General features: G+C 32.3%; 1 protein-coding gene across 2 annotated transcripts in view; it reads left to right on the top strand.

Moving 5' to 3' along the window:
• Positions 1-3,517: 3,517 nt before the first annotated feature.
• The window catches only part of LOC129951330 (pH-sensitive chloride channel 2-like), a 49,842-nt gene continuing 26,687 nt past the window's right edge, over positions 3,518-26,672 (top strand). Inside the window, exon 1 of one of the 2 annotated variants that reach the window (XM_056063427.1) lies at positions 3,518-4,337. In XM_056063427.1, coding sequence (XP_055919402.1) covers positions 3,802-4,337 — 536 coding nt within the window. In that variant the 5' untranslated portion in view covers positions 3,518-3,801. Of the gene's footprint in view, positions 4,338-18,479; positions 18,861-26,672 lie in introns of those variants that run through there. The other variant, XM_056063428.1, reaches the window with a different exon arrangement.

The raw sequence follows: 26,672 nt of genomic DNA, 5'->3' as shown, positions 1-26,672 counted from the left end.
CTATGGCAAAAGTTCTGCGATTAATGTCAATTATTTTATGGGATGAGTGCACAATGGCGAATAGAAAATCAATAGAAGCATTTAATCGAACAATGCAAGATTTACGCGGTAATCAACAGCTGTTTTGGTGGCGCTCAGGGGACTTTCGTCAAACATTGCCTGTCATTCCTCGATTAACTCCTATTGATGAAATAAAAACGCCTGTTTGAAGTCTTCAGTTCTTTGGAGATATGTACGAAAATTGACACTGAATATTAATATGCGTATTCAGCTACATAATGATGCAACTGCTCATGAGTTATTAAAACAATTGTTAGAAATAGGCGATGGCAAAATACCAACAGACAGATGAGTTGATTGAATGTATTTTTCCGAATATTCTTCAAAATTACAGAAATAATAATTGGTTGAGAGAAGGCACCATTTTAGCACCGAAAACTTACATATCAATGCCACCAATTTTCAAATTGAAGAGAAACCGCCACGTGTAGTCACGACATATTGCTCAATTGACACTGTTATGAATCAAGATGAGGCAATGATTTATCCAATTGAATTTTTAAATTCATTGGAACCGGCTGGTTTACAACTTCATTGATTGAATCTGAAAATTGCTGCTTTGATTATATTATTGCCAAAAATTAATCCACCAAAACTGTGTAATGGCACCAGATTGGCAGTGAAAAAGTTATTCCCAAATTTGATTGAAGTTACAATCTTAAATTTTAAATCAAAAGGAGAAGTGTGTTTGATACTGAGTAGAGTATCCCTATGATTCCAACTGATATGCCATTTGATTTCAATAGATTATCCTGTGTGTATATCATTTGCGATGTTCATAAATAAGGCCCAAGGGCTAACACTTCACGTATGTGGTGTCAATTTGAAGGAATGATATTTTTCACATGCCCATTGCCCAACTTTATGTGGCCTGTTCCAGATTCGGTGCCCCCAACTGTATGCTTATGCTCAAAATGGAGAAACTAAAAATATTGTTTATCCAACTGTTTTAGACTAACCCATATAGTACCCAATTCTTTTTTATTTTTTAGTTTATACTCTTACTTTTTTAAATAGCTAGCAATTTAAAATATTTTTTTGATTAAATGTATGAACTTAATAATCATTTTTTTTAATACTATGCCTTATACGTAGCGAAGCACGTACCGAGCAGCTAGTATATTTATATATTATTGTTATTTTTATTTTTATATATATATTATTGCAGTTATATTGAAATATTGTTATCTATTAGTCTAAAGGGTGATTTTTTTGAGGTTAGGATTTTCATGCATTAGTATTTGACAGATCACGCGGGATTTCAGACATGGTGTCAAAGAGAAAGATGCTCAGTATGCTTTGACATTTTATCATGAATAGACTTACTAACGAGCAACGCTTGCAAATCATTAAATTTTATTACCAAAATCAGTGTTCGGTTCGAAATGTGTTTCGCGCTTTACGTCCGATTTATGGTCTACATAATCGACCAAGTGAGCAAACAATTAATGCGATTGTGACCAAGTTTTGCACTCAGTTTACTTTATTGGACATTAAACCAACCACACGAATGCGTACAGAAGAGAATATTGCGTCTGTTTCTGAGAGTGTTGCTGAAGACCGTGAAATGTCGATTCGTCGCCGTTCGCAGCAATTGGGTTTGTGTTATTCGATCACATGGAAGATTTTACGCAAAGATCTTGGTGTAAAACCGTATAAAATACAGCTCGTGCAAGAACTGAAGCCGAATGATCTGCCACAACGTCGAATTTTCAGTGAATGGGGCCTAGAAAAGTTGGCAGAAAATCCGCTTTTTTATCGACAAATTTTGTTCAGCGATGAGGCTCATTTCTGGTTGAATGGCTACGTAAATAAGCAAAATTGCAGCATTTGGAGTGAAGAGCAACCAGAAGTCGTTCAAGAACTGCCCATGCATCCCGAAAAATGCACTGTTTGGTGTGGTTTGTACGCTGGTGGAATCATTGGACCGTATTTTTTCAATGATGCTGTTGGACGCAATGTTACAGTGAATGGCGATCGCTATCGTTCAATGCTAACTAACTTTTTGTTGCTACAAATGGAAGAACTGAACTTGGTTGACATGTGGTTTCAACAAGATGGCGCTACATGCCACACAGCTCGCGATTCTATGGCCATTTTGAGGGACAACTTCGGAGAACAATTCATCTCAAGGAATGGACCGGTAAGTTGGCCACCAAGATCATGCGATTTGACGCCTTTAGACTATTTTTTGTGGGGCTACGTCAAGTCTAAAGTCTACACAAATAAACCAGCAACTATTCCAGCTTTGGAAGACAACATTTCCGAAGAAATTCGGGCTATTCCGGCCGAAATGCTCGAAAAAGTTACCCAAAATTGGACTTTCCGAATGGACCACCTAAGACGCAGCCGCGGTCAACATTTAAATGAAATTATCTTCAAAAAGTAAATGTCATGGACCAATCTAACGTTTCAAATAAAGAATCGATGAGATTTTGGAAATTTTATGCGTTTTTTTTATAAAAAAAGTTCTCAAGCTCTTAAAAAATCACCGTTTATAAGAGTACTTTGTTCTTTGATTGATTTATAAATAAATGCATAAATAAAAAACAACTAGTGATTACTATGAAAATTTACCAGTAAAAGCATTTATTATCGTTTATTACATTCAATAAAAATTTTACTAGTATTTAGTTACGCCCATCCCTAATTAATTCACCCCGAATAAATCTTGTAAGATCAACTAGATTTTTGATTAAGATGTAAAGTGAGTCAAAGCAGGTTGAGATGCTAATGCCTCTTCTTTTGTTTATTTTCATTTCCAAGAAAACTTCTTACAATAAATCAATACTAACCTTTCCGAATGTGACAATTTATTTATGCTGGTGCAATGACTCGCATAGATATGTTTGTCTTGCTCAGCAATACACATGTCTTCGAGATACATATTTTAAATTCCGTAAAACTTGTTTCGGAAGGAAAATCCAATATTTCTCTGGACCAGATACTCCACTGCGACAGCTTCTAATTTGCGAAACGATCGAGTTCTTTAATAACAGACGTAGAGAATTTTTCCCATGATCATAGGTATAGTCATAGACACATATTATTAAGCACGTATATGTGGAACGAAGTCGTAAGTCTTACTCTTGTATCATTAATGACGACTGATAACATTAAGCACACGCCGCCATTCGCCACCTTTCGTCGTCGCCGTGCCATGCCATGCCATGCCGGCCGGCAGTAGTATAGTAGTGTCATTAAAGATTAAGATTTCTATTTCTTGGGATTTTTACTCGCCCATTAAGCTAAGACAACATTTTGTTAACCGACTCTCTGTCTTGTTTAGCAATGTTTTTTTTATTGAGTTAATATATGTAATTGTTTTTGTTGTTCCTTTTGTATTTTGCATTAAGTAGATAGATACACAATCGAAGTTCTCTTTCTCGCAAAAAATACAAAAATTAACATTCTCTGGAATTGGTGGTTTTTAAGTTTTCTACTTTACCTGAAGTTAATTCAGTTTCCACCTGTTGCTTGCACGATTTGAACGCAGTTTTCCAAGCTCCAAAATTTCGTCTTCATTTGCGTTTTGCGTACTAATTATAAAAGCGGAAGAGATTTTGACTTGAATTTTGCTCTAATTTTTACGGGAATTCGAGAGCATCTTATAATCGTATTTGAATTTAACGATCGCTTTAACGGCCGCTTCAAGGCGGGAAAGGATTTTAAGTTGGGTTCGTTTGTCTTATTTCGGATAAAAGTGCGCGGTTGAAAACAAAAAAAAAAAAACGTAGAAACATGGTGATTTTGAATTGTGCAACGGTTTTTATAGCCATTTTGATACAAATTGCCCCGAGTATCGCAACAACCAAGCTTATAATTCAACAAGAGGGTGATGAAATTCAGCCTCCGGTCCAGCATTTTCTGCAAACTACAAATGGAACCGAGTTTCCACTTCTCATCACCGAAGATCCACTATCTTCCACGATTCTTCCCGATGATCTTACTGAAGCTCCATTGATATCAGAATCGATAGTTTTAGGGGCCACAAATGGTACTAATTCTTTACATGATGGTGGAAAAGAATCCAAAATAAATTTTGCACCACGTTCCTTTGTCCCAAAAATGAATTCGACTATGACGCCGATATCTACGGAAACACCAAACGATGGACAAACTATAGTAATAAGCCTATCGACCAATAACGGAAGTGAAGCTGTATTAACAACGACGGCAACCGAAGACTATGAACACGATGCGCATGGACTTATTCCAAGTGCCAAAGTCAATGCCAGCATTCATCTGTCCAAGCCAACAGGAGAGATCATCTTCAGGTTAGTGACATTTTATTGACTCGCCAAGTTGATTTCCTTCAAAACTTCATTTGTCTATTATCAGACAAAGTAAAACCTTGTTTATTTTATTTTTAAATACAAAATTAAAATGATCGGGCTTAAGGCCGATATAATGTGTAAGGCTTGTGACTTCTCACATGATGGGCGCATTATAGATTTTGTCGTCATAAATACACGGTTGGGTATTTTCTTGTTCTATTACAAATGTTATATTTGACTTTCTATATTCTGGAAGTCCTTGAATTTCTTTTAATTAATTCGCAGGGTTTTTACTAAAGTTAGAAATTCCTCATTATGTTATATAGAAATATGCATACAATTATAAGCAAATAAACACTGAATAATATTATGAGATAATTTGATAGCTATTTAAATTCTAGCTTTAGTCGGTTTTTATAAAGTCTGAACTGAATTAAAAACTTGAATTGTTGTGAATGAAAAAGAAACACCTGTGCAATTATAAAATATTATGAAAAAACGATAATCTAATTGCTAAGTGTATTCAAAAGTATCTATAATATGAACGCCAGATTGTTAGTTTAAGTTTGATTACCACCGTGTTTGTCGGCAATTAAAAGTCCTTAAACAAATTAAATTTCTTGCAGACCTCATCTACATAAGATTGTACCACCTACAGTTTTTTCACGAGTACTGCCTCTTGCGAGGAATTGACAAATCTTCCAAGAGTAATTCTTGTCATTAAAAGCATTTTCTCAAACTAGTCGTTCGGATTCGGTTTAAGATTGTAGGTCCCTTAGATCGCTGACAACAGTACCTGCACACAAGAATGGTTGAGAGTTGTAAGAGTTGTAAGACCTTAATTCTAAACGGACTGTTTCGCCACCTTATTAATTTATAATTAACTTATTGTTCCTATTTGTAAAATTTTGGATTACATTAGATCTTTAAAGAAAAGGAAGATGTGACTTAAAATCTAAGTTTACTCCTGTGTTAATGTTTATGATTTCATTTCCTTTTTCGATTAAAAATACGAAAAAGATTCTTTTTTTTAGCTAAAAGATAATAATAAATGTATTCATAAAAGTAAGAAATATTAGATATCTATCAAGTTGAACTTTATATAGACAAATTAATCAATGAACAAGAATTCTATCTATTAAATATCTTTAAAAATAAATCAAACAAAAGATCGATGTTTGATTTAAATTACAAATGATTGTGATTTATGAATTGTTGAATAAATTTATAGAAATATTAAGTAGACAAAAATATTGCACCTATCCCAATATACCAGATGACTCACTTAAAATTATTTACATAATTATTATTTTATTTCCGAGATTTATGTCAGTTAAATAATTATAATTTTGTAAAAAAATAGTTTTTGTTCTTTGATTTATGTGATAGGCAATTGAAAATTACTAAATTTAAATTATAAAAATTCTTGTGAATGAAATAATGAAACTCCCACAGTTTGGGTTAAAATTTCTATAATTTGAATAACAAAAGAAATCTTAATACAAAAATATGAGTCAAGTATTTTGTAACCTAAAAGTTGTTATTTTAATCTTCTATTAAGTATAGTCACAACAATAACAATGTAAGTTAAAGAATATAAAGTAAACTTATTTTGTATAAAGATTTATATATGTATAGTGTTTTAATTATGTTTTTTTTTTTGTTTTTGTGGAACAATTTGAACTAATTTTAAATCAATAATAATTATTATATCATTTCCTATTATCTTTTGCCTTAAATTAAACTATTATTTGCGTTTATGTACATAAAATAGTATAGTTATTTTTCGTACTTTGTAACAGCAAAGCATTGGAAACTTTCTTTCTTAAAGCTTTGAATCTTTAAGTCTCAGTATGTATAACTTTAGTATGATAAGCAACTTATTTCCAGATGTTTTAGAAGAAAAAAATAATCAAAGTCAATAGCGTAAGATTCAAATCAATATTATTTGAAATCTCCTCTTTTTTTTACATAACTGAAGCAGATCTTAACTAGTTAAATATCATTTTTTAATTACTCTTGAAGAAATAAGTTGATATTCCCTCGTATGCTTTAGAAGTCTTATTATTATTATGGTGCAACATAATTTATTTCCTACATTGGTTAAAATTTGTATTTCTAAATTATTATTTACGATTTTACTTGTACAAGTTTTTTTTTTATTCATTCCGTGCTCTTAAATTAAAAAATCGAATTTATTTTTTCGGAGGGAGTTTAGGAAAACAATTTGTCATTTTGTGTCTTGCTTTTAAATAATTTACTATCTTCTCGTTTTTGTGAAGAAATTTGAAGACTTTCTAAGATTTTCCGATGGCGAGAGGACTGTACATTATCTCAATGCACTCCCAGTTAAAAATATTGCTACTGCAAATAAAAGTGTTCTTGAATATTGGAATTTATCACTGACATGGACAATATATGGTTACAATAAGACGGAACAATAAGCCAAACAACATGATCATTTTTGGCTTCATTTTATAAAAAGTTCCCTTGTCTTTTACTTCTAACTTATGGCTGCGATTCCGCTAAAATGTGCGACCATGTTAAAAACTACCTGAAAAGTATCAAAATGTTCGGTTTCGAACTTAAGAAACGTTGAATACCAACATTACTCAACTTATGGACGAGGTACAGCCCAAAAGTATGTACCTCGTCATTGAAAATTCCATCAAAAGACTAAAAGCTACAGCCATTTCATTGATACATAGTTTTTTACACTCAATGCTATAGCCAAAACTTTATATCGAAAATAAAAGTTACCATTTCGGCTTCAAAAAATAATGAATGGCCCTGATTTTAAAATAAAACAATTGGTTTGACTTGCTGAAAATTCCAAAAATAATGCCGTGCAACCTTTTAAAGCATTAACCACAACATGCAAGCTGCTAGGAATCCATCGATCTTAATGTAGTTGCATGATTTTGTCTTCTAACATTTTATAGATATCCTTTATCCTTTATCCTTGCTTAAAAGTTTGTCTATATATACTCGTATCAATTTTTACCAAATTTGAGTACTATTTTTTGTAGATTTTATTTTTTATGAAAAAACGGACTGTTGGATTTTTATATAAAAATTACTGAATATTGAAAACAATATTTTCTGTGAAATAAAATTAGTTTGAAGCCAATATTTCAAAGCATTGAAAAGATATTTAAGTCGAAAATCAATTTGATTCGATTTTTCGCAAAATTTGTGCTAATGTTGAAAAAAATATTTCTCATAAGTAAAAATTAGTTAGAAGCTATTATCTCAAAGTTTTCAAAAGATATTTGAGTCGAAAATCAATTTTTACCAACTTTTATTAATTTTTTTATGTTTTTATTTTTTGTAAAAAAAACGGTCAATACAATTTTGCTCAACATTTTTCAGAATATTGAAAACAATATTTTTTATAAGATAAAATAAATTTGAAGCCTAAATTTCAACTTATTGAAAAGATATTTGTATCGATATTCAATTTTTACCAACTTTTGTTAATTTTTGTTCGGTTTTTAGTTTTTTGTACAAAAACTGTCAATTCGATTTTTTCAAAATTGTATCGAATGTTGAAAACAATATTTCTTATAAGATAAAATTAGTGTTAAGCCAATATTTCAAAGTTTTGAAAAAATATTTGAGTCGAAAATCATTTTTTAACAACTTTTGTTAATTTTTGTTTGGTTTTTAATTGTTTGTACAAAAAATTGTTAATTCGATTTTTCTCAAAATTTTACTGAATATTGACAACAATTTCTTATAAGATAAAATAAGTTTAAAGCATAAATTTCAAGTTTTTGACAAGATATTTAAATCGATATTTAATTTTTACCAACTTTGGGTAATGTTTTTTTTAGATTTTTATTTTTTATAAAAAAAAACTGTCAATTAGATTTTTCTCAAAATTTTATCAGATGTCAAAAACATTATTCTTCGTTGCACAAAATTGTTTTGGAGCTGAAATCATATTTTAGTCGTAAAATTTTGGAGGTGACACATTTTTTTCCAGTTTTTTCGATTTATAAAAAAAAACCGTTAAATGGGTTTTTTTCAAAAAATATTCTTCTTTGATATCGAGTTACAATATATTATATAAAATTTAATTCAAGTCTCTAGCGTTTTTGGTTCGTAAGATATTTAGGGTTAACCGAAATTTTCACCTTGCAATTTTCTTGAGAGCCCTTTCTGCATCTTTCTGCCTTATTATCTGTAGAACAAAATTTATTTGAAGTTGATATCTCTTCTGGTTCTTGAGCTATGGAGGATGAAAAAGACGTCGCGAACGTACGGACGTACAAACGTACGTACACACGAACGCACAGACATCTTTCTAAAAATCTTTTATTTCGACTCTAGGGACCTTGAAACGTCGAGAAATGTCAAAATTTTCAATTTGACAAATCGGACCCATTACAATAACTTCCTATGGGAAGTTAACAATTGGGTTGACTTGCCCAAAATTCCAAAAATAATGCCGTGCAACCTTTTAAAGCATTAACCACAACATGCAAGCTGCTAGGAATCCCTCCATCTTAACACCATTGCATGATTTTATCTTCTAAGATTTTATAGATATCCTTCAAGCACTTGGATGCTAAATAATAAAAATATGTAAGATCAAGAGCACGCACAGGATATACACGAATCAATCACTTTTTCTACTAACAATTCTTTCCTTTTTAGATTTTATATCTTTACATTATAATATAACATAAGTAATAATAACAGACTTCTTCATCTTCTTCTATCTAGTGCTTCTCTCCAATAAAGAAGGCATATTTTTCGGATGTCATCCTTCCAGCGTTTATGTTGTCCACCTACGCTTCTTTTGCTTTCTAAGGGTATCCATTCGGTTACTAATTTTGTCCATCGATTATCAGGTGTACGTATTAAATGTCCTGCCCATTTCCATTTGAGTTTCTTAAGCCTGTGTCCAACGTCTTTGAAATTAGTTTGACTTCTTATATTCTGATGGTTAATTTGCTGGGGAAAATGAGCGTTCAAAATAGCTCTCTCCATTGCTCTCTGACATGATTGGAGTTTCATTTCAGTGTTTTTCGTGACTTGCCAAGTTTGGCACCCATAGGTGAGGACTGGAAGAACTGTTGAGTCAAACACATATTTAATTGTTTTATTCGAAATATTCAATGTAAGAAGATGCTTAACGTTCCAGAACTGCCTCCAAGCGTTCGTCATTCGCTGCTCTATATCCTTTTTTTCTTTGTCTTTGAGAGATAATGAGATAATCTGACCAAAGTATGTGTAGTCTTCAAAGTATTCTAATATATTGTCATTAACACTAACTGGATCAGAAGCACCATTTGTCATAATTTTAGTTTTCTGTTGATTTGTTGACAACCCAATATTTCCGCATTCCGAGCACAGTTCGTTCAGCATCGTTTGAAGTTCTTCACTGCTGTTGCGATAATTGTAATGTCATCGGAGGTTTGAGAAACATTTGCCATTTATCTTCAATTCTTTGTCTTCACAGTCTAGCTTTCTAAATACTCCTTCTAAGGCTGCGGAAAAGAGTGCTGGTGAAATTGGATCTCCTTGCCTTACATCTCGCTATATTTTAAAATCTGGTCCGATGCATTCCGTTTTTATGTGGGATGTGCTCCTGTCATACATTTTCTTTAGGATTTGAACTATTTTTTCGTCTACACCTTGATTGAGAAGCGCCTTCCAAATAAATCTCTGCTCTATAGTGTCAAACGCTTTTGCAAAATCGATCAAGGCAAAGTATATTGTGATGTTATACTCTTTGCATTTTACTATTATTTGATTAACGGTTTGTAGATGATCTATTGTCGAAAAACCTGATCTAAAACCGGCTTGGTCAAAAGGTTGATTTTGAACTTAACCCTAGAAAGATAACCTACGTCGAATCGACGTTTAAATCATGTGTATCTCTTATGGTCTATGAAATATGGTTATCTTTCTAGGGTTAAGAGACATTGAATACCAACATAACTCAACTTATGGCAGAGGTACCGCCCAAAAGTATGAAGAAGTCATTGAAAATTCCCTCAAAAGACTAAAAGCTACAGCCATTTCATTGATACATAGTTTTCTAAAAGTCAATGCCAAAGCCCCAACTTTATATCGAAGACAAAAATTACCATTTCACCTTCGAAAAAAAATTAATGGCCCAGATTTTAAAATAAAACAATTGGTTTGACTTGCTGAAAATTCCAAAAATAATGCCATGCAACCTTTTAAAGCATTAAGCACAACATGCAAGCTGCTAGGAATCCATCGATCTTTATAGTTGCATGATTCTGTCTTCTTACATTTTAAAGATATTTTATATTAAACCACGTATCTGTCCAGCACTTGGATGCTAAGTAGTTTTTGTGGTTTAGATTCTTATATGTGTTTCTGTAGAAGGATTCTTCTGCTTCAGCTGCAAACTCACATCTTAATCGATCATCTATAATAGAAATTAGCTGATGCAGAGAGGGTTTCCACATTAAGTAATCATCAGGTGCAAGATCTATATAAGCTTCTTTCGCTAGCTCTATTCAATCTCTAAACCAATTTGATTTGCTATTTATCGCCTGAAGTGCTGCTTTTTTAGGGAAACGTTCATCAGACATTTTAAGGACATTACATATGTAGTCAACTTGAAATTTAAGGGTTTTAATAAATAGTGGCGATATACCCGATTCCAGCATAAGCATGTAGTTCCGAGCATTAGGTGGTAGCCGAAATATTCTTTTGATATAAAATCGGAGAAGTTTTTCTGCGGTATCATATTTTTTTTTTAGCAAATCGACACCCACCATCTTTTCATCGATTTCAAGGCCGCATAGGACAGCATATACAGGGACGAGTTGTATAGAGCCATGTCTAGTTTTGACATCCCTGTCAAACTCGTCCGTTTGTGCAGGATGACCATGGAGAATTCACGCTGCTCCATAAAGGTTGGAAACAACTTAACAGAACCTTTTGATGTCAATAAAAGGTTTTAGACAAGGTGATGCGCTGTCATGTGATTTTTTTAACATCGTGCTTGAAAGAATAGTGCAGAGCTCACACGTCAACACTAGAGGCACTATCTTTCAAAAGTCTGTCCAATTACTGTCATATACTGATGACATTGACATAATCGGAAGGACTCAGCGTGATGTCCATGGGGTTTTTGTGAGAATTGAGGCAGAGGCGGCAAAATTGGGTTTAACCGTTAATGAGGGCAAAACAAAGCACATGCTGTCGTCAAGAAAGGACATACAACACCGACGTCTTGGTCAAAACGTCACCATCGACAGACGTAACTTTGAGGTAGTCAAGGACTTCGTCTACCTAGGCTCCGCTGTAAACGCAGAAAACAACACCAGCGCTGAGATCAAACACAGAATAACTCTTGCTAACCGCTGTTTCTTTGGACTAAGAAAGCAATTGAGTGGTAAAGTCCTCTCTCGAGGGACCAAAGTGTTGCTATATAAGACCCTTATCGTCCCCGTCCTGCTATACGGTGCAGAAGCATGAACTATGACAAAAGCGGATGAAAGCACCTTGGGCCGGTTCGAGAGAAAAGTTCTTCGTGTGATCTACGGTCCCTTATGCATCAAAGGGGAGTGGAGGAGAAGATGGAACGACGAGCTGTACAGGCTGTACAGCGACGTAGACTTAGCTAGAAGGGTAAAAGTCCAACCACTAAGATGGCTGGGTCACGTAGAGCGCATGGAAACCAATGCTCCGGCCCGGAAAGTCTTCGAATCCACACCCACAGGACAGCGCAGTAGAGGGAGACGGCGGATCAGGTGGCGTGCACAAGTGGAAGGTGACCTCACCCAACTTGGAGCGCGAAACTGGAGACATCTAGCTAGGGACCGAGCTAGATGAAGAAGTTTGTTGGGTGAGGCCCTAGTTCACACAGGATTGTAGCGCCACCTTAAGTAAGTAAGTAACGACTTCGATTCTCTCATTGTTAAATGTCCACCGCTCTTTCAAACCTACGCTTCCTCCACCTTTCCGAAAAACCATAATCTTCGACTTCTCTAGACTGACAACAAATTTCCACGTTCTACAATACTCCCTTAGTTTATTAATCAATAGTTGCAGCGATTGTTGTGAGTACGCAAACAACACTATGTCATTCGCCTTGATGATAGTTCCAGCACTCTTCTCCTCCCGGCAAACAATCGGTGATATCGTCAATTAAAAGTGCAAATAAGCTTGGACTTAACATACAACCTTGCCTCACAGCTTTCATCGTTTCAAACCAATCGGAAACGTTTTCTCCATCCCATACAGCTGCTTTGGTATCCATATAGATGGTTTGCAGTACGCGTCGAAACTTATATGACATTCCCATTCTATACAACTTATTTATGAAAGCATTTCGGTCTATTGTGTCGAAAGCTGCCTTAAAATCAACGAAAAACATATAGTTTCTTGAAATTCTTTCAATTGCTTGTATGAGTCAATCCAAGTTCTAAGTCGTTTGTGCAAAACCGCAGTAAATATTTTGTATGATGCACTCAAGATTTCTCTATATTTTGAAGGAATTTTGTACCACCTTTTTTATGGATGGGAAAAATTAGAGCTTCCTTAAATTTCTGTGGTATCATTCCGTGATCCATGATGTTGTTAAATATGTCCGTTATCTTGTTGATCAGCTTGTCCGACCCATACTTGTGGAATTCCGAAGGTATTCTATCGGAATTAGCAGCTTTCCCATCCTTTAGCCCTTTAATGGATGCACTTACCTCATCCCTCTGCATTGTTCCGTCTAAAAGTTCCTCGTTAAAAGCTGGTTGTGTAAATTAAATCACTGCTCGTAGACAAGTGATTGAGCAGTCCGAAATACTGCATTTTTACAGTCTCTTAATTGCTTTTGATAACTTGCCATTTATTCCTTTTTTATATTGAGGACCTTTGCATTTAAAAGACCTTTAACCCTTCACGCATATGTGAATGCATTTAGTAACAAAAAATTAGATTACATTGATATTTTAAAACAAGTATTTATCTTCTTAACTTAACTCCAATACTAATGTGTTTAATTTCTGAAGGAAAATTATTTTTTCTGTGAGAAGAAAAATTATTATTTTAGTGCAAAATAAAAATAATCCATAACTTTTATTTAAATGTGCAATAAATCAATTTTTGCATACTCATTAAAATAAAATGGTGTTAAAATTAAAGTACTTAATTCATTTTATTTAAATGAGTGATAAAAAATAAATAAAATCTAAGTTGACAATGATGCATACAAAGTTAATAGCATTAAGTTATACTTAATAATTAACATCTTATTCTAATTCACACAATTGTATAACAATAGATAACTCAAGACCTCAAATAAAATCTTTTATCATGTGTAAAAGTATTAAAGTTTTATGTTTTCATTAACTGAGTTAATCAGAAATCGTGACTGCTCAGTGGTAAGAAGATTCGAGCCACTCTAGGCAATTCTTATTAAATTAGAGAGATGTGGAGTGAAGGCGGTAGCTTATGCGGATGATTTGGTGCTATTGGTGTCAGGAAAGTACACCTCTGTGATTAGTGAAATCACGGAGTCAGCTTTGAAGAAAGTTAGCAACTGGGCCACGAATTGTGGACTAGGAGTTAACCAAAGTAAAACTGAACTGTTGCTCTTTACCACCAAAACTAAAGTAACGTCCTTCACGCTACCTCGACTCAACGGGCAAATCCTATCATTGTCTTCCAGTGCAAAATATTTGGAAGTTATGCTCGACCCTAAACTAAACTGGAAACTAAATATTGCAGTACGGGTTAAGAAGGCCTGTGTTGCCTTCTACGACTGCAGCAAAACTTTCGGCAAAAAGTGGGAACTTCAGTCGAAGATGATTTTATGGACGTACACAGCCGTAGTACGTCCAATCTTGACATATGGTTCGATTGTGTGGTGACCTGCTCTAAGCAAAGCCTATAATATAATAAGCTAAAGAAGGTTCAAAGAACAGCTTGCGTGGGCACCACAGGGGCCATGCGTGCTTGCCCAACGGACGCCTTAAACGTTATTTTGAATCTTCTACCAATCGACCTTTTTATTAAATTCATAGTTTCCTGCAGCGCTATCAGGCTGAAGGAATCAAACAGCTGGTTGTCAAAACCTTATAGTCACAGCAACACATCGAAATTGATTGATGACACTGACTACTGCCTCCTACTTTGAGCCTTAGTAAGGGTTTTAAGGTTGCGAGCCTGAATATTAACCTCGGTGTCACCTTGATCTGGGTTCCGAGCCATAGTGGTATCGTGGGAAATGAACGGGCTGACGAGCTAGCCAGGCAAGGATCGGCCCTTCATAGCTCACTTGCGAAAATGGTTAAAATTCCTCTTGGTGCTATGAAGGGTAAAATCTTTTCTATCTACCAAACTGAATCAAACCGAAGGTGGAGCAATTAACCCAACTGCATTATATCTGAGAAGATACGGCCCACCTATAATAAAACCCGTACAAACGATCTTCTATGCAGGCCAAGGCAAGACATAGCCAGGATTGTTGCGGTTTGTACATGACATTGGCCTATAGGAGTTCATGCAGAGAAGTTGGGTATCTCTAACAACACCTTTTGCCGTACTGGAGTGACCAAAGAGAAAGTGAAACGATAATCCATTTCCTCTGCAAATGTCCTGCTTTGGCAAACACTAGAATGAAAAACATTCTTTCAAGAACTCGATGATCTATCTGAGACAAATATTAGAGACCTAATCTTTTTTCTCAATGCAACAAAATGGCTCTAACATAATCGTTATGAAGCTTCTCTATAAATCTATCCCTTTCAAACAAAGGTCAAACGAGTTTTTGGTATCAAAACGGCGCACTACAGCGCTAATTGGATCTCAGGCTAGGTTGCCTTGAGATCGCCATTTCTACGTACCTAAGAAAGCGTGTAGTACTAAAAATGTATATTAACCGGTTAATTGGACTATAAGTTTCATAGTTGGATCGAATATTTCTTAAATTAACGCGGCAAACAGTAAAATTAAAGCAATTCAAGACTGATGAGGATGATAGAGACTCATTTAGGATTAACATAACAGAATTGCAAATATTTTCTGTGATAAGCAAATAAATAATAAGTTTCATTCTACTAGATGAAGGTGGAAGCATTTCTCTATTGGACCATGAATACAAACGTAAGGCGAACCTTAAAAATCTTTTTTGGACACCTTCTTCTTCTAGTATCTTAATATACATAGACAGATCTAACAATTAAGCACATAAGGCTCTTTGAACTGAATGAAAATTCACTTGAACGATTATCATTAATAACAACACTGTAATATCTGTCACTTAAGTATAATGAAGGCTAAGAAATAATCTTATAATTATTTCAAATTTTCTACAATTTTTTTAAAAGTACAGCATGGCTTAGTTTGTCAAACTGTTTTCTTTCGAAGACGTCAATACACTTTGCTTTTGTTAGAAAGATGGACCATTAAGATTTATCACCCTCTATTTACTGATTTAAAAAATGTTTCATAGGTAGTTCAGGTTAATTGTATGTAAAGGATGAACTTTGTATAATTAAGCTAACTGCTTTTCCATTTTAGTTTAACATAATTATAACACATATAAAATAACAAATCCCAAAGATATAATGTTAGGATATGTTGTTTACCTACCGTAGGTGCTCTTTATAATCGCAAATAGTCTATTTTGAGCTTTTTTAACTTCTAATGGGTAATCGATTCGACTTTTCGAATTAAAAATTTAAAAAAGAGGCTGGGATGCGACCCACACTGATAACTTCCCATCCCGTCTGTCGATTTGTCTTGCTTAAAAGTTTGTCTATATGTACCCGTATCAAATTGTAGATTTTACTTTTTATGAAAAAACGAACTGTTGGATTTTTATATAAAACTTACTGCATATCGACAACAATATTTTCTGTGAAATAAAATAAGTTTGAAACCAATATTTCAATTTTTCTGCTCTTCCTGCATCTTTCTGAATTTTTATCTGTATAACAAAATTTATTTGAAATCGATATCTCTTCTGGTTCTTGAGCTATGGACAACGAAAAAAACGTCGCGAACGTACGAACGTACGTACGTACACACGCACGCACAAACATCTTTTTAAAAATCTTTTATTTATTGTAATGGGTCCGATTTGTCAATTTATAAATTTTGACATTTCTCGACGTTTCAAGGTCCCTAGAGTAGAAATAAAAGATTTTTAGAAAGGTGCCTGTGCGTGCGTGTGTACAGACGACCGCGACCGTACGTCCTACCGTTCGCGACGTTTTTTTCGTCGTCCGTAGCTCAGAACCAAAAGAGATATCGATTTCAAATAAATTTTGTTATACAGATAATAAGGCAGAAAGGGATCTCAAGAAAATCGCGTGGGTGGTTTTTTTACCATAGCAGTATGAAAAAAAGGTGAAAATTTTGGTTAACACTAAATATCTTACGAACCAAAAACGCTAGACACTTAAATTAAATTTTATATAATATATTGTCACGTGATATCGAAGAAGTATATTTTTTGAAAAAAAAAATACAACTAACGGTTTTTTTTATAAATCAAAAAATCTGAAATAAAGTTTGTCGTCTCCAAAATTTTACGACTAAAATATGATTTTATCTCCAAAACAATTTTGCGCAACGAAGAATAATGAATTGACAGTTTCTGTACAACAAATTAAAAGCCTAAAAAAAAATTAACAAAAGTTGGTAAACATTGATTTTCGACGCAAATATATTTTCAAAAATTGAAAATACTGGCTTCAAACTTATTTTATTTCACAGAAAATATTGTTTTCAATATTCAGTAATTTTTATATTAAAATCCAACAGTCCGTTTTTTCATAAAAAATAAAATCTACAAAAAATAGTACGCAAATTTGGTAAAAATTGATACGAGTACATATAGACAAACTTTTAAGCAAGACAAATCGACAGACGGGATGGGAAGTTATCAGTTTGGGTCGCATCAGAGCCTCTTTTTTTGAATTTGTTTTTTTAAACTCATACTCCCTTTTAATTTGTTTGAACTGTTCATTTAAAAGAAATGAAGATTTTTTTAATTTTATCGTTGTTTTCAACATTTAGTAACATTTTGAACAAAAACTTAATTGACGGTTTTTTTTACAAAAAATAAGATCCTAAACAAAACATTACCAAAAGTTGGTAAAATTTGAGGTTTAAGTAGTTTTCGACTCAAATATAATTTCCAAACAAATATTTTATTTTATAAGAAATTTTGTTTTCAACATTCAGTAAAGTTTTGCAAAAAAAATTTAAATGACAGTTTTTTTAATAAATACCTAAAAAAAGCAATACTTAAAATTAGTAAACTTTTACTTTCTATTAAAATATTTTTACAAAAATTTTTAATGTCAGCTTCAAACTAATTTTTTCTAATAGAAAATATTGTTTTCGACATTCAGTAATATTTTTATAAGAATCCAACGGTCAGTTTTTTTTCATAAAAAATTAAAATCTACAAAAAAAATAGTACGCAAAATTGGTAAAAATGTATGTTCGGTTCCATTCATTCCATCCATTTCATTCATCCAATTTGTATTTGTTTGTATAAGAAATAAAAACTTTTAAGAAATACTACTAAAATTGGTAAAAATTAATATTCAACTAAAAATCTGGTTCACTTAAACAGATTTTGAAATCAATCAATTTTAACATGTGCAAAAGATTGTTATTAATTTTTAATTTCTTTGAAGAAATTCAACTTACAACTTTTTTAACAAGACTCTATAACCTACAATCCTTTTATGCAAGACAAATTGACACCAGGGGTTGGGTCGGATACCAGCCTATTTTTTAATTGATACCAATGGGATGTCATCAGTGTAGGTCCCATTCCAGCCTCTTTTTAATGTTTTTGCAGCGTTGTGTTATGTAAAGTTGAACTTATTGCTACCATTTAAATATAACATAGTTACCTTTAAAGATTACAACTTATTTCTTTTCCACTTTATTTAAACAATATTCTTCTTTTGTTAGTTGGGAAAATGGAAAAGCTCTCTTAAATACTCGAGTCGAACTCACTTCATACGATATAGTCAGTATGTATTTCGAAATGATTCATGATCGAATTCTCTCTTCGAGACAACAAAGCATTACTTTCTTGATTTAGTCTCTTGATTTTTAAATTTACTGTTGATTGGTAATTGGTTTCATTTAAACAAAAAAGTCGAAGTCGTTCCCATTCCTAGCTTCAGTGCCAACAGTCTATATAACTGTTTAAGTACCTACATATCTCCTTTTTATTAATTGCTCTCATTAAATTTTAAGGAACATTTAAGAACAAATGTCTTTTGTACTTGATTTTTTAACGAAGTTGCATATCATGGTTTAGTTGGTGCTTTATTTTCAAAGTGTAATAATCCTGCGAATTTACAAGACGTAATTAATTAGGTCTGAGCTCAGTTCCATTGGACCGTCACATTATTTTTTTTTTTTTTTTTTGAAAATTTGAACCATCAAACGTGGCTTAAAAATAAATTATTTTGAAATGTTGAACTTAAATACTGATGGTGTTTTAAAATTCTTGGTCGGAATCTTGTTATACTTGGCAGCAGCACAAATACCTTTAGTTTTGTAAGTTTTATTTCAATTTTTGTATTTTTGTTTATTTTTTAGTTCGAGTGGTGAATAAATGTGATATGGTTTTTTAAAGTAAAAAGTGGGAGCGGTTAACAACTTTTTAATTTATAACAATTTATTTAGACATGCCGGAAAGATTTTAATGGAAAATAGTTGTTTTTATGTGTTTAAAGGCACTACAGTTATAACATTTTCTCATGAGAACTGAAAATCTAGCGCAGATAATGAGATTTTACAGTTGTTAAATAAGAAGTGTGTTTTATTTTCTGATGGAATTAGAATTTAATTTTTACCTTTTAAAAGCTAAAAGAAAAACAGGAAACATTGTAACATTTTTAATTTCCCATAGGAAGTATTTTTAATCGGTCCGATTTGTCGAATTTTAAAATTTTGACTTTAATCGAAGTTTCGAGGTTCTTATAGAATGTATGTGTGTGCATGGCTACGGGGTACCATTTTTAGTCGCCCATATCTCAAGAACCAGTAGATATAACGACTCCAAAGAACATTTTTTTTGCAAATAATAACATCGGAAGATGCAGAAAGAGATTTTAAAAATACGAGTTTTTGTATTTTTAAAGTGAAAATTTTGGTTGACCACAAATATCTCACGAACCAATAACGCTGCCGACTTCGATTAAATTACATATTGTATAACGTTAAGTGATACCAAATAAGTACGTTTTTGAAAAAAAATAATGAATGGTTCTTTTATAAATCAAAAAAGATTACAAAAATGTTCACCTACAATTTTTTTCGAGGAAAAAGTGATATTAATTCTAAAATAATCATATATAACGAATAATAACGTTTTAAATATCTGGTAAAATTTTTAGAAAAAAAAAACTGAAAAAATAACAACTAAAAATTAGTAAACATTGAATAAAAATAGTTTTACCTTCTAAAGGACATTTTTGATACTATTTTATGAATTTAAAAATAATGTCTTGCCTTAAACTTTAAGAACATATTCATAACAATATTTTGTATAAGATAAATAATTTTAAGTCAATAAGTTTTTTTAATAATCCTTGAATTGAAAATTATTAACTTCCCATAGGAAGTTATTGTAATGGGTCCGATTTTTCAAATTGAAAATTCTGACATTTCTCGACGTTTCAAGGTCGAAATAAAATATTTTTAGAAAGATGTTTGTATGTGCGTGCGTGTGTAACGTACGTTCCTACGTCCGTACGTTCACAACGTTTTTTCGTTGTCAATAGCTCAAGAACCAGAAGAGATATCGACTTCAAATAAAATTGCGTGGGCGGTTTTTTTAGCATAGCAGTTTAAAAAAAAGGTGAACATTTTGGTTAACTCCTAATATCTTGCGAACCAAAGACGCTAGAGACTTGAATTAAATTTTATATGATATATTGTAACGTGATACCAAACCAGTATATTTTTTGAAAAAAAAATCCAATTAAAAAAAATTGTCAGTTCGAAAATCTTGCGAATAAAAAATAATTTTATCTCCAAAGCAATTTTGTGCAACGAAAAATAAAGTTTCTAACAGTTTTTTTTACAATAAATAAAAACTTAAAAGAAAATTTTACAAAAGTTAGTAAAAATTGATTTTCGACTCAAATATCTTTTCAAAAATTTAAGATTATGGCTTCCAATTAGCAAATTAGTTTTTAGCATTCAAAAAAAAATCGAATTGTCAGTTTTTTTACAAAAAATAAAAACCTAGAAAAAAAAACAATACTAAAACTTGGTAAAAATTGATTTCAACTCAAAAATCTTTTTAAAACTTTTTTATATTGGCTTTAAACTACTTTTATCTTTTGAAAGAAAAATGTTGTCAACACCAAGTAAAATTTTGAGGAAAATTTAAGTGACTGTTTTTCTTACAAAATATAAAAACCTAAAAAACAATACTAAAACTTTGTAAAAATTTACTTTTCGACTCAATTAACTTTTCACAAATTAAAAATATTGGCTTCAGACTAGTTTCTTTGCCGAGAATTAAAAACTTCAAAAAATTGTACCCAAAATGAGTAAAAATTGGTGTTCGGTTCTTGATATCTCTCAAACAAATTTCATTCATCCAATTTGTAAAAATATAAGAAATGCTACTAAAATTGGTAAAAATTTACTTTCGACTAAAAGTCTATTTAACAAAACTAAATTTTTAACTTAACTATTTCTGTGTATGAAAAATTTTGTTGAGAATTCTAAAATTTTAAAGAATAGTTCAACTGCCAATTATTTTAATCCAACACGAAAACATACAAACTTTTTAGCAAGACAAATCAACAGACGGGATGGGAAGTTATCAGTGTTGGTCGGTCGCATCCCAGACTCTTTTTTTATCAGTTTTATGGTGTTTTTGGAGATTTTCTTGTTTTGTTAAAAAAGTTGTCAGTTTAATTTTTCTAAAAATGAAATTGAAACAAGAATAAATAAATTTACCAACAATATTTTACATATGATGAAACATTTTGATTTCAAATTCTATTTTTGTTAGCGGGATTTTTAGTCGAAATTAATTTTTACCAATTGAAATAGCATTTTTTGAAAATTAGTTTATTCACGAGATATCAAAAGCCAAACACCAATTTTTACTAATTTTAGGTAAAATTTTTTTGTAGTTTTTATTTTTTATGAAAATACGGGTTGTTGGATTTTTACAAAAAAAATTGCTGAATCTCGAAAATAATATTTTCTCTGAAAAGAAATTAGTCTGAAGCCAATATTTTTGATTTTTGAAAAGATAATTGAGTCGAAAGCAAATTTTTACAAAGTTGCAGTAATGTTTTCTTTTTTTGTAAGAAAAAATGTCATAGATAAAGTTAGTTGGAAGTCAATAACTTAAATTTAAAAAAAAAATATTTACGTCGAAAATCAATTTTTACCAAGATTGAATAATGATTTTTTATTAAAAATCAGTTCGATTTTTCTCAAAATTTTACCAGATTTCAAAAAAATTATTCCATACAATTTTGTTGGAGATAAACTCATTTTGTGTGCGTAAAATGTTTGTGGTTAAATGTTTCCGTTCATTTGTTATTTATAAAAAAACTGCTGAACGATTTTTTTTGTAAAAATTATATCCTTGTGGTATCACGTCACAATGATATCCGTATTTTCTCAGATAGCCTCAGATAGCCAGGCCGCTATCAAAGCTCTGCAATCTGTCTCTACAAACTCTATAATAGTCCATAACTGTCGATTATCTCTAATGGATATGGCACAACAGTTTAATATTCACCTTTGCTGGTGCCGGGCCATAGAGACATTTCAGGTAACTGTAAGGCATATGAACTCGCCAGGAACGGTACAGTACAGCCCATCCTACCACGTTTGGCAAGTACTGGCATACCAATCGCTACTTGTAAACTGCTGCTAATGCTACTTGTAAAAGTGCTGCTAATGCAAGACGCTGTGAGGAGGGCAGGCACCAGGTGGAACAACATCACCACGTGTCAAGTCACAAAAAACATCTGGCCAACACTGGATTTAAAACGTTCAAGGGGCTTGCTCCCTCTAAGCAGATCGCATATAAGCTCGATAATAGGTGTCATAACCGGACACTGTCTAATAGGAAAGCACGCCACGAGACTAGGCGTATTCTCAAATGACTTTTGCAGAAGCTGTATGGACGAGGAAGAGGAAGGAACGGTTCTTCATCTTCTCTGCCATGCCCTGCTCTGACTCGAAACGCAAGAATTACCTAGGAGAATTCTTCTTTAACGATCTTAATCAAAGCAGCATAATCAGCCTCTCACGTTTCGTAAGGGACTCAAGCTGGTTAAATTGAGCTTAGGAGGAAGCCTCAAGATTCATGTGGTATCACAATGGGCCATTAAACTGGCCTAAGTTTGTCCGTTTCCATCTTGGACAGGTCTTAATCTAATATTTCAATCAATCTCTTAGTTTGATTTTAGGAACATTGACACGTCGAGAAATATCAACATTTTCAATTCTACAAATAGGACCGATTACAATAACTTCCTATGGGATAAATACTAAAAATTAAATTTAAAAAAGAGGCTAGGATGCGACCCACACTGATAACTTCCCATCCCATCTGTCTATTTGTCTTGCTTAAAAGTTTGTATGTTTTCGTGTTGGGTTAAAAAAGTTATCAGTTGAATTATTCTTAAACATTTTAAAATTAACAACAATATTTTTCATATAAGGAAATAGTAAAGTTTAAAAATCTAGTTTTGTTATAGATTTTTAGTCGAAAACAAATGTTAACCAATTTTAGTAGCATTTCTTAAATGTTTTAAATTTAAATTGGATGAACGAAATTAATTTGGGAGATATCAAGAGCCGAACGTCAATTTTCAACAAATTTGCGTACTATTTTTGTTGATTTAATTTTTTATGAAAAAAACGGACTGTTGGATTTTTATAAAAAAAACCACTGAATATATATATTTCTTAAATAAAAGAAGTTTGAAGACATTATTTTTTTTTAGAAAAGCTATTTGAGTCGAAAGTAAATTTTTACCAAGTTATAGTATTTTTTTTGTATATTGTATTTTTTGTAAATAAAACTGTCATTTAGGTTTTTCTCAAAATTTACTGAATGTTGACAAAAATATTTTTTAAGCGATAAAAGTAATTTAATTAAATTTTTGAGTCAAAATCAATTTTTAAGAACTTTTGTTAAATTTTCATTCAAGTTTTTATTTTTTTTGTAAAAAAAACTGACTTTCGATTTTTTTCAAAGTTTTACTTAATATTGACAACAATATTTTTTAATTGATGAAAGTAGTTTAAAGCCAATATCTCAAATTTTTGAAAAGATATTTGAGTCGAAAATGAATTTTTACCAACTTTTGATACATTTTTTTGTTTAGGTTTTTATTTTTTGTAAAAAAAAACTGTCCATTCAATTTTTCTCAAAATTCTTCAGAATGTTGAAAGGAATATTTCATACAAGTTAAAATTAGTTAAAAGCAATAATTTCAAATTTATGAAAAGATATTTGAGTCGAAATTCAATTTTTACCAACAGTAACGTTTTTTTTAGGTATTTATTTTTTTTTAAACTGTCAATTCGATTTTTTCTCAAAATTTTACCCCGATGTTAAAAACTTTGTTTTTCATTGGACAAAATTATTTTGGAAATAAACGGTGATTTTTTAAGAGCTTGAGAACTTTTAAAAAAAAAAAACGCATAAAATTTGCAAAATCTCATCGATTCTTTATTTGAAACGTTAGATTGGTCCATGACATTTACATTTTGAAGATAATTTTATTTAAATGTTGACCGCGGCTGCGTCTTAGGTGGTCCATTCGGTAAGTCCAATTTTGGGTAACTTTTTCGAGCATTTCGGCCGGAATAGCCCGAATTTCTTCGGAAATGTTGTCTTCCAAAGCTGGAATAGTTGCTGGCTTATTTGTGTAGACTTTAGACTTGACGTAGCCCCACAAAAAATAGTCTAAAGGCGTCAAATCGCATGATCTTGGTGGCCAACTTACCGGTCCATTCCTTCAGATGAATTGTTCTCCGAAGTTTTCCCTCAAAATGGCCATAGAATCGCGAGCTGTGTGGCATGTAGCGCCATCTTGTTGAAACCACATGTCAACCAAGTTCAGTTTTTCCATTTTTGGCAACAAAAAGTTTGTTAGCATTGAACGATAGCGATCGCCATTCACCGTAACGTTGCGTCCAACAGCATCTTTGAAAAAATACGGTCCAATGATTCCACCAGCGTACAAACCACACCAAACAGTGCATTTTTCGGGATGCATGGGCAGTTCTTGAACGGCTTCTGGTTGTTCTTCACTCCAAATGCTGCAATTTTGTGTATTTACGTAGCCATTCAACCAGAAATGAGCCTCATCGCTGAACAAAATTTGTCGATAAAAAAGCGGATTTTCTGCCAACTTTTCTAGGGCCCATTCACTGAAAATTCGACGTTGTGGCAGATCGTTCGGCTTCAGTTCTTGCACGAGCTGTATTTTATACGGTTTTACACCAAGATCTTTGCGTAAAATCTTGCATGTGGTCGAATAACACAAACCCAATTGCTGCGAACGGCGACGAATCGACATTTCACGGTCTTCAGCAACACTCTCAGAAACAGACGCAATATTCTCTTCTGTACGCACTGTACGCATTCGTGTGGTTGGTTTAATGTCCAATAAAGTAAACTGAGTGCGAAACTTGGTCACAATCGCATTAATTGTTTGCTCACTTGGTCGATTATGTAGACCATAAATCGGACGTAAAGCGCGAAACACATTTCGAACCGAACACTGATTTTGGTAATAAAATTCAATGATTTGTAAGCGTTGCTCGTTAGTAAGTCTATTCATGATAAAATGTCAAAGCATACTGAGCATCTTTCTCTTTGACACCATGTCTGAAATCCCGCGTGATCTGTCAAATACTAATGCATGAAAATCCTAACCTCAAAAAAATCACCCTTTATTTGGTGTTTTGATATTTGACTTTTTTTGACTAGAAACCAAATTTTCAAATATTTGACTTTTTTTTACTTGATTTGGAAGAGACAAATAAAGTCAACAAGTCAGAATTGACTTTATTTAGAATTTCGACTTGGCAACACTGCTTACAATATCTGTTACCATTCCAGTCTCTTCCAATTTCTTCACAATTCTGCCAATTGCTAAGGTACGTCTGATACAGAATCACCATTTTTGTAGTAGGTTTTAACAATTTGTATGCGTTAAGCGATAGTTAATGTTTCCATTTTCGTAAATAGCAGACTTTTAACTGACAATAAAAAATAATAGCTTTAACAACTTTGGTTGACAGATGTCGAATGGATGGAATGGATAACCCGTTATCTTGAGAAATAGTCCAATTAATAAAGGTTTTCACCTCAAAAAAAAAAATCCATTAGTTTTAAAACTTGGCACACTTACTAAGGGATGTCCGGTGATGACCAAAAAAAATCTCACCAAGAATCCGACGTGAGCTCTAGCGGCAGTCAAGAGAAATATGGAGATTGTTTCAGTTTTTCACGTTTATCTCGAAAACTATTTGAAGTATCAAAAAATTAAAGCTCATTAAATTTTATAAAAAAAGCTTTCATGGTTTTGTTCGTATCTTTTATAGTTTACGTCAGATTTTTGGGTCATCACCAGACATCCCTGAGTAAGTGTGCCAAGTTTCACAACTGTTGGTTTTTTTTCTGAGGTGAAGGCAATTTGTTTAGTTCATTGACTGGACTAAAAAAAAGTTCAGTCTAGGCTTAGGCATTTTATTATAATTCAGTTTGGGGAAAATTGATTCCATATAATGTTATAGCTCAATTAGTATTGTTTTCCCTTAACATTATATAAAAACTCAATTATCTATTCTTTAAAAAAAACACACATATGGCGCCGAACGGGTCTCATTTCTCTGATTTTTCCTATTAAAAAATATACTAATCATCATCAGCGGTAACACCTTCTACAAAATTAATTAAAAACAGATTTTGAATAAATACAGATTTTCGATTGATAAATAATTAAATTGCAATTAATTGCAAAATTTAAAAAACTCATTGTCTATTATATCAAGCAATCAATTTGTCTTATCTTTTTTTTCCTTTCTCTAGGTATTTAGGCTTTGTTAAGGAGGATGAATAAATATGGTTATATCCCAAAAATTATCTTATTCTTTGTTTTTTTTCTAAGTAATATCATTATATTTACAGACTTATCAAATAAAAACAAATCATCTTACGAATAATTTTAAATTATTATCATATCGAATTCTTTGCTCACACGCAGATTTCCGCAACCTTTATACAAAATTCCCGCTTGTCCCCAAAGTTCTGTGTTTTCTGAGTATTGTTACAAGCTAATTGAACAAAGAAATAATATTTGAAAG

Source organism: Eupeodes corollae, chromosome 3 (assembly GCF_945859685.1).
Source record: "Eupeodes corollae chromosome 3, idEupCoro1.1, whole genome shotgun sequence".
Lineage (NCBI taxonomy): Eukaryota > Metazoa > Arthropoda > Insecta > Diptera > Syrphidae > Eupeodes > Eupeodes corollae.
The sequence above is the reverse complement of the archived record's forward strand: the minus strand, read 5'-3'. Positions and strand labels throughout refer to the sequence as shown.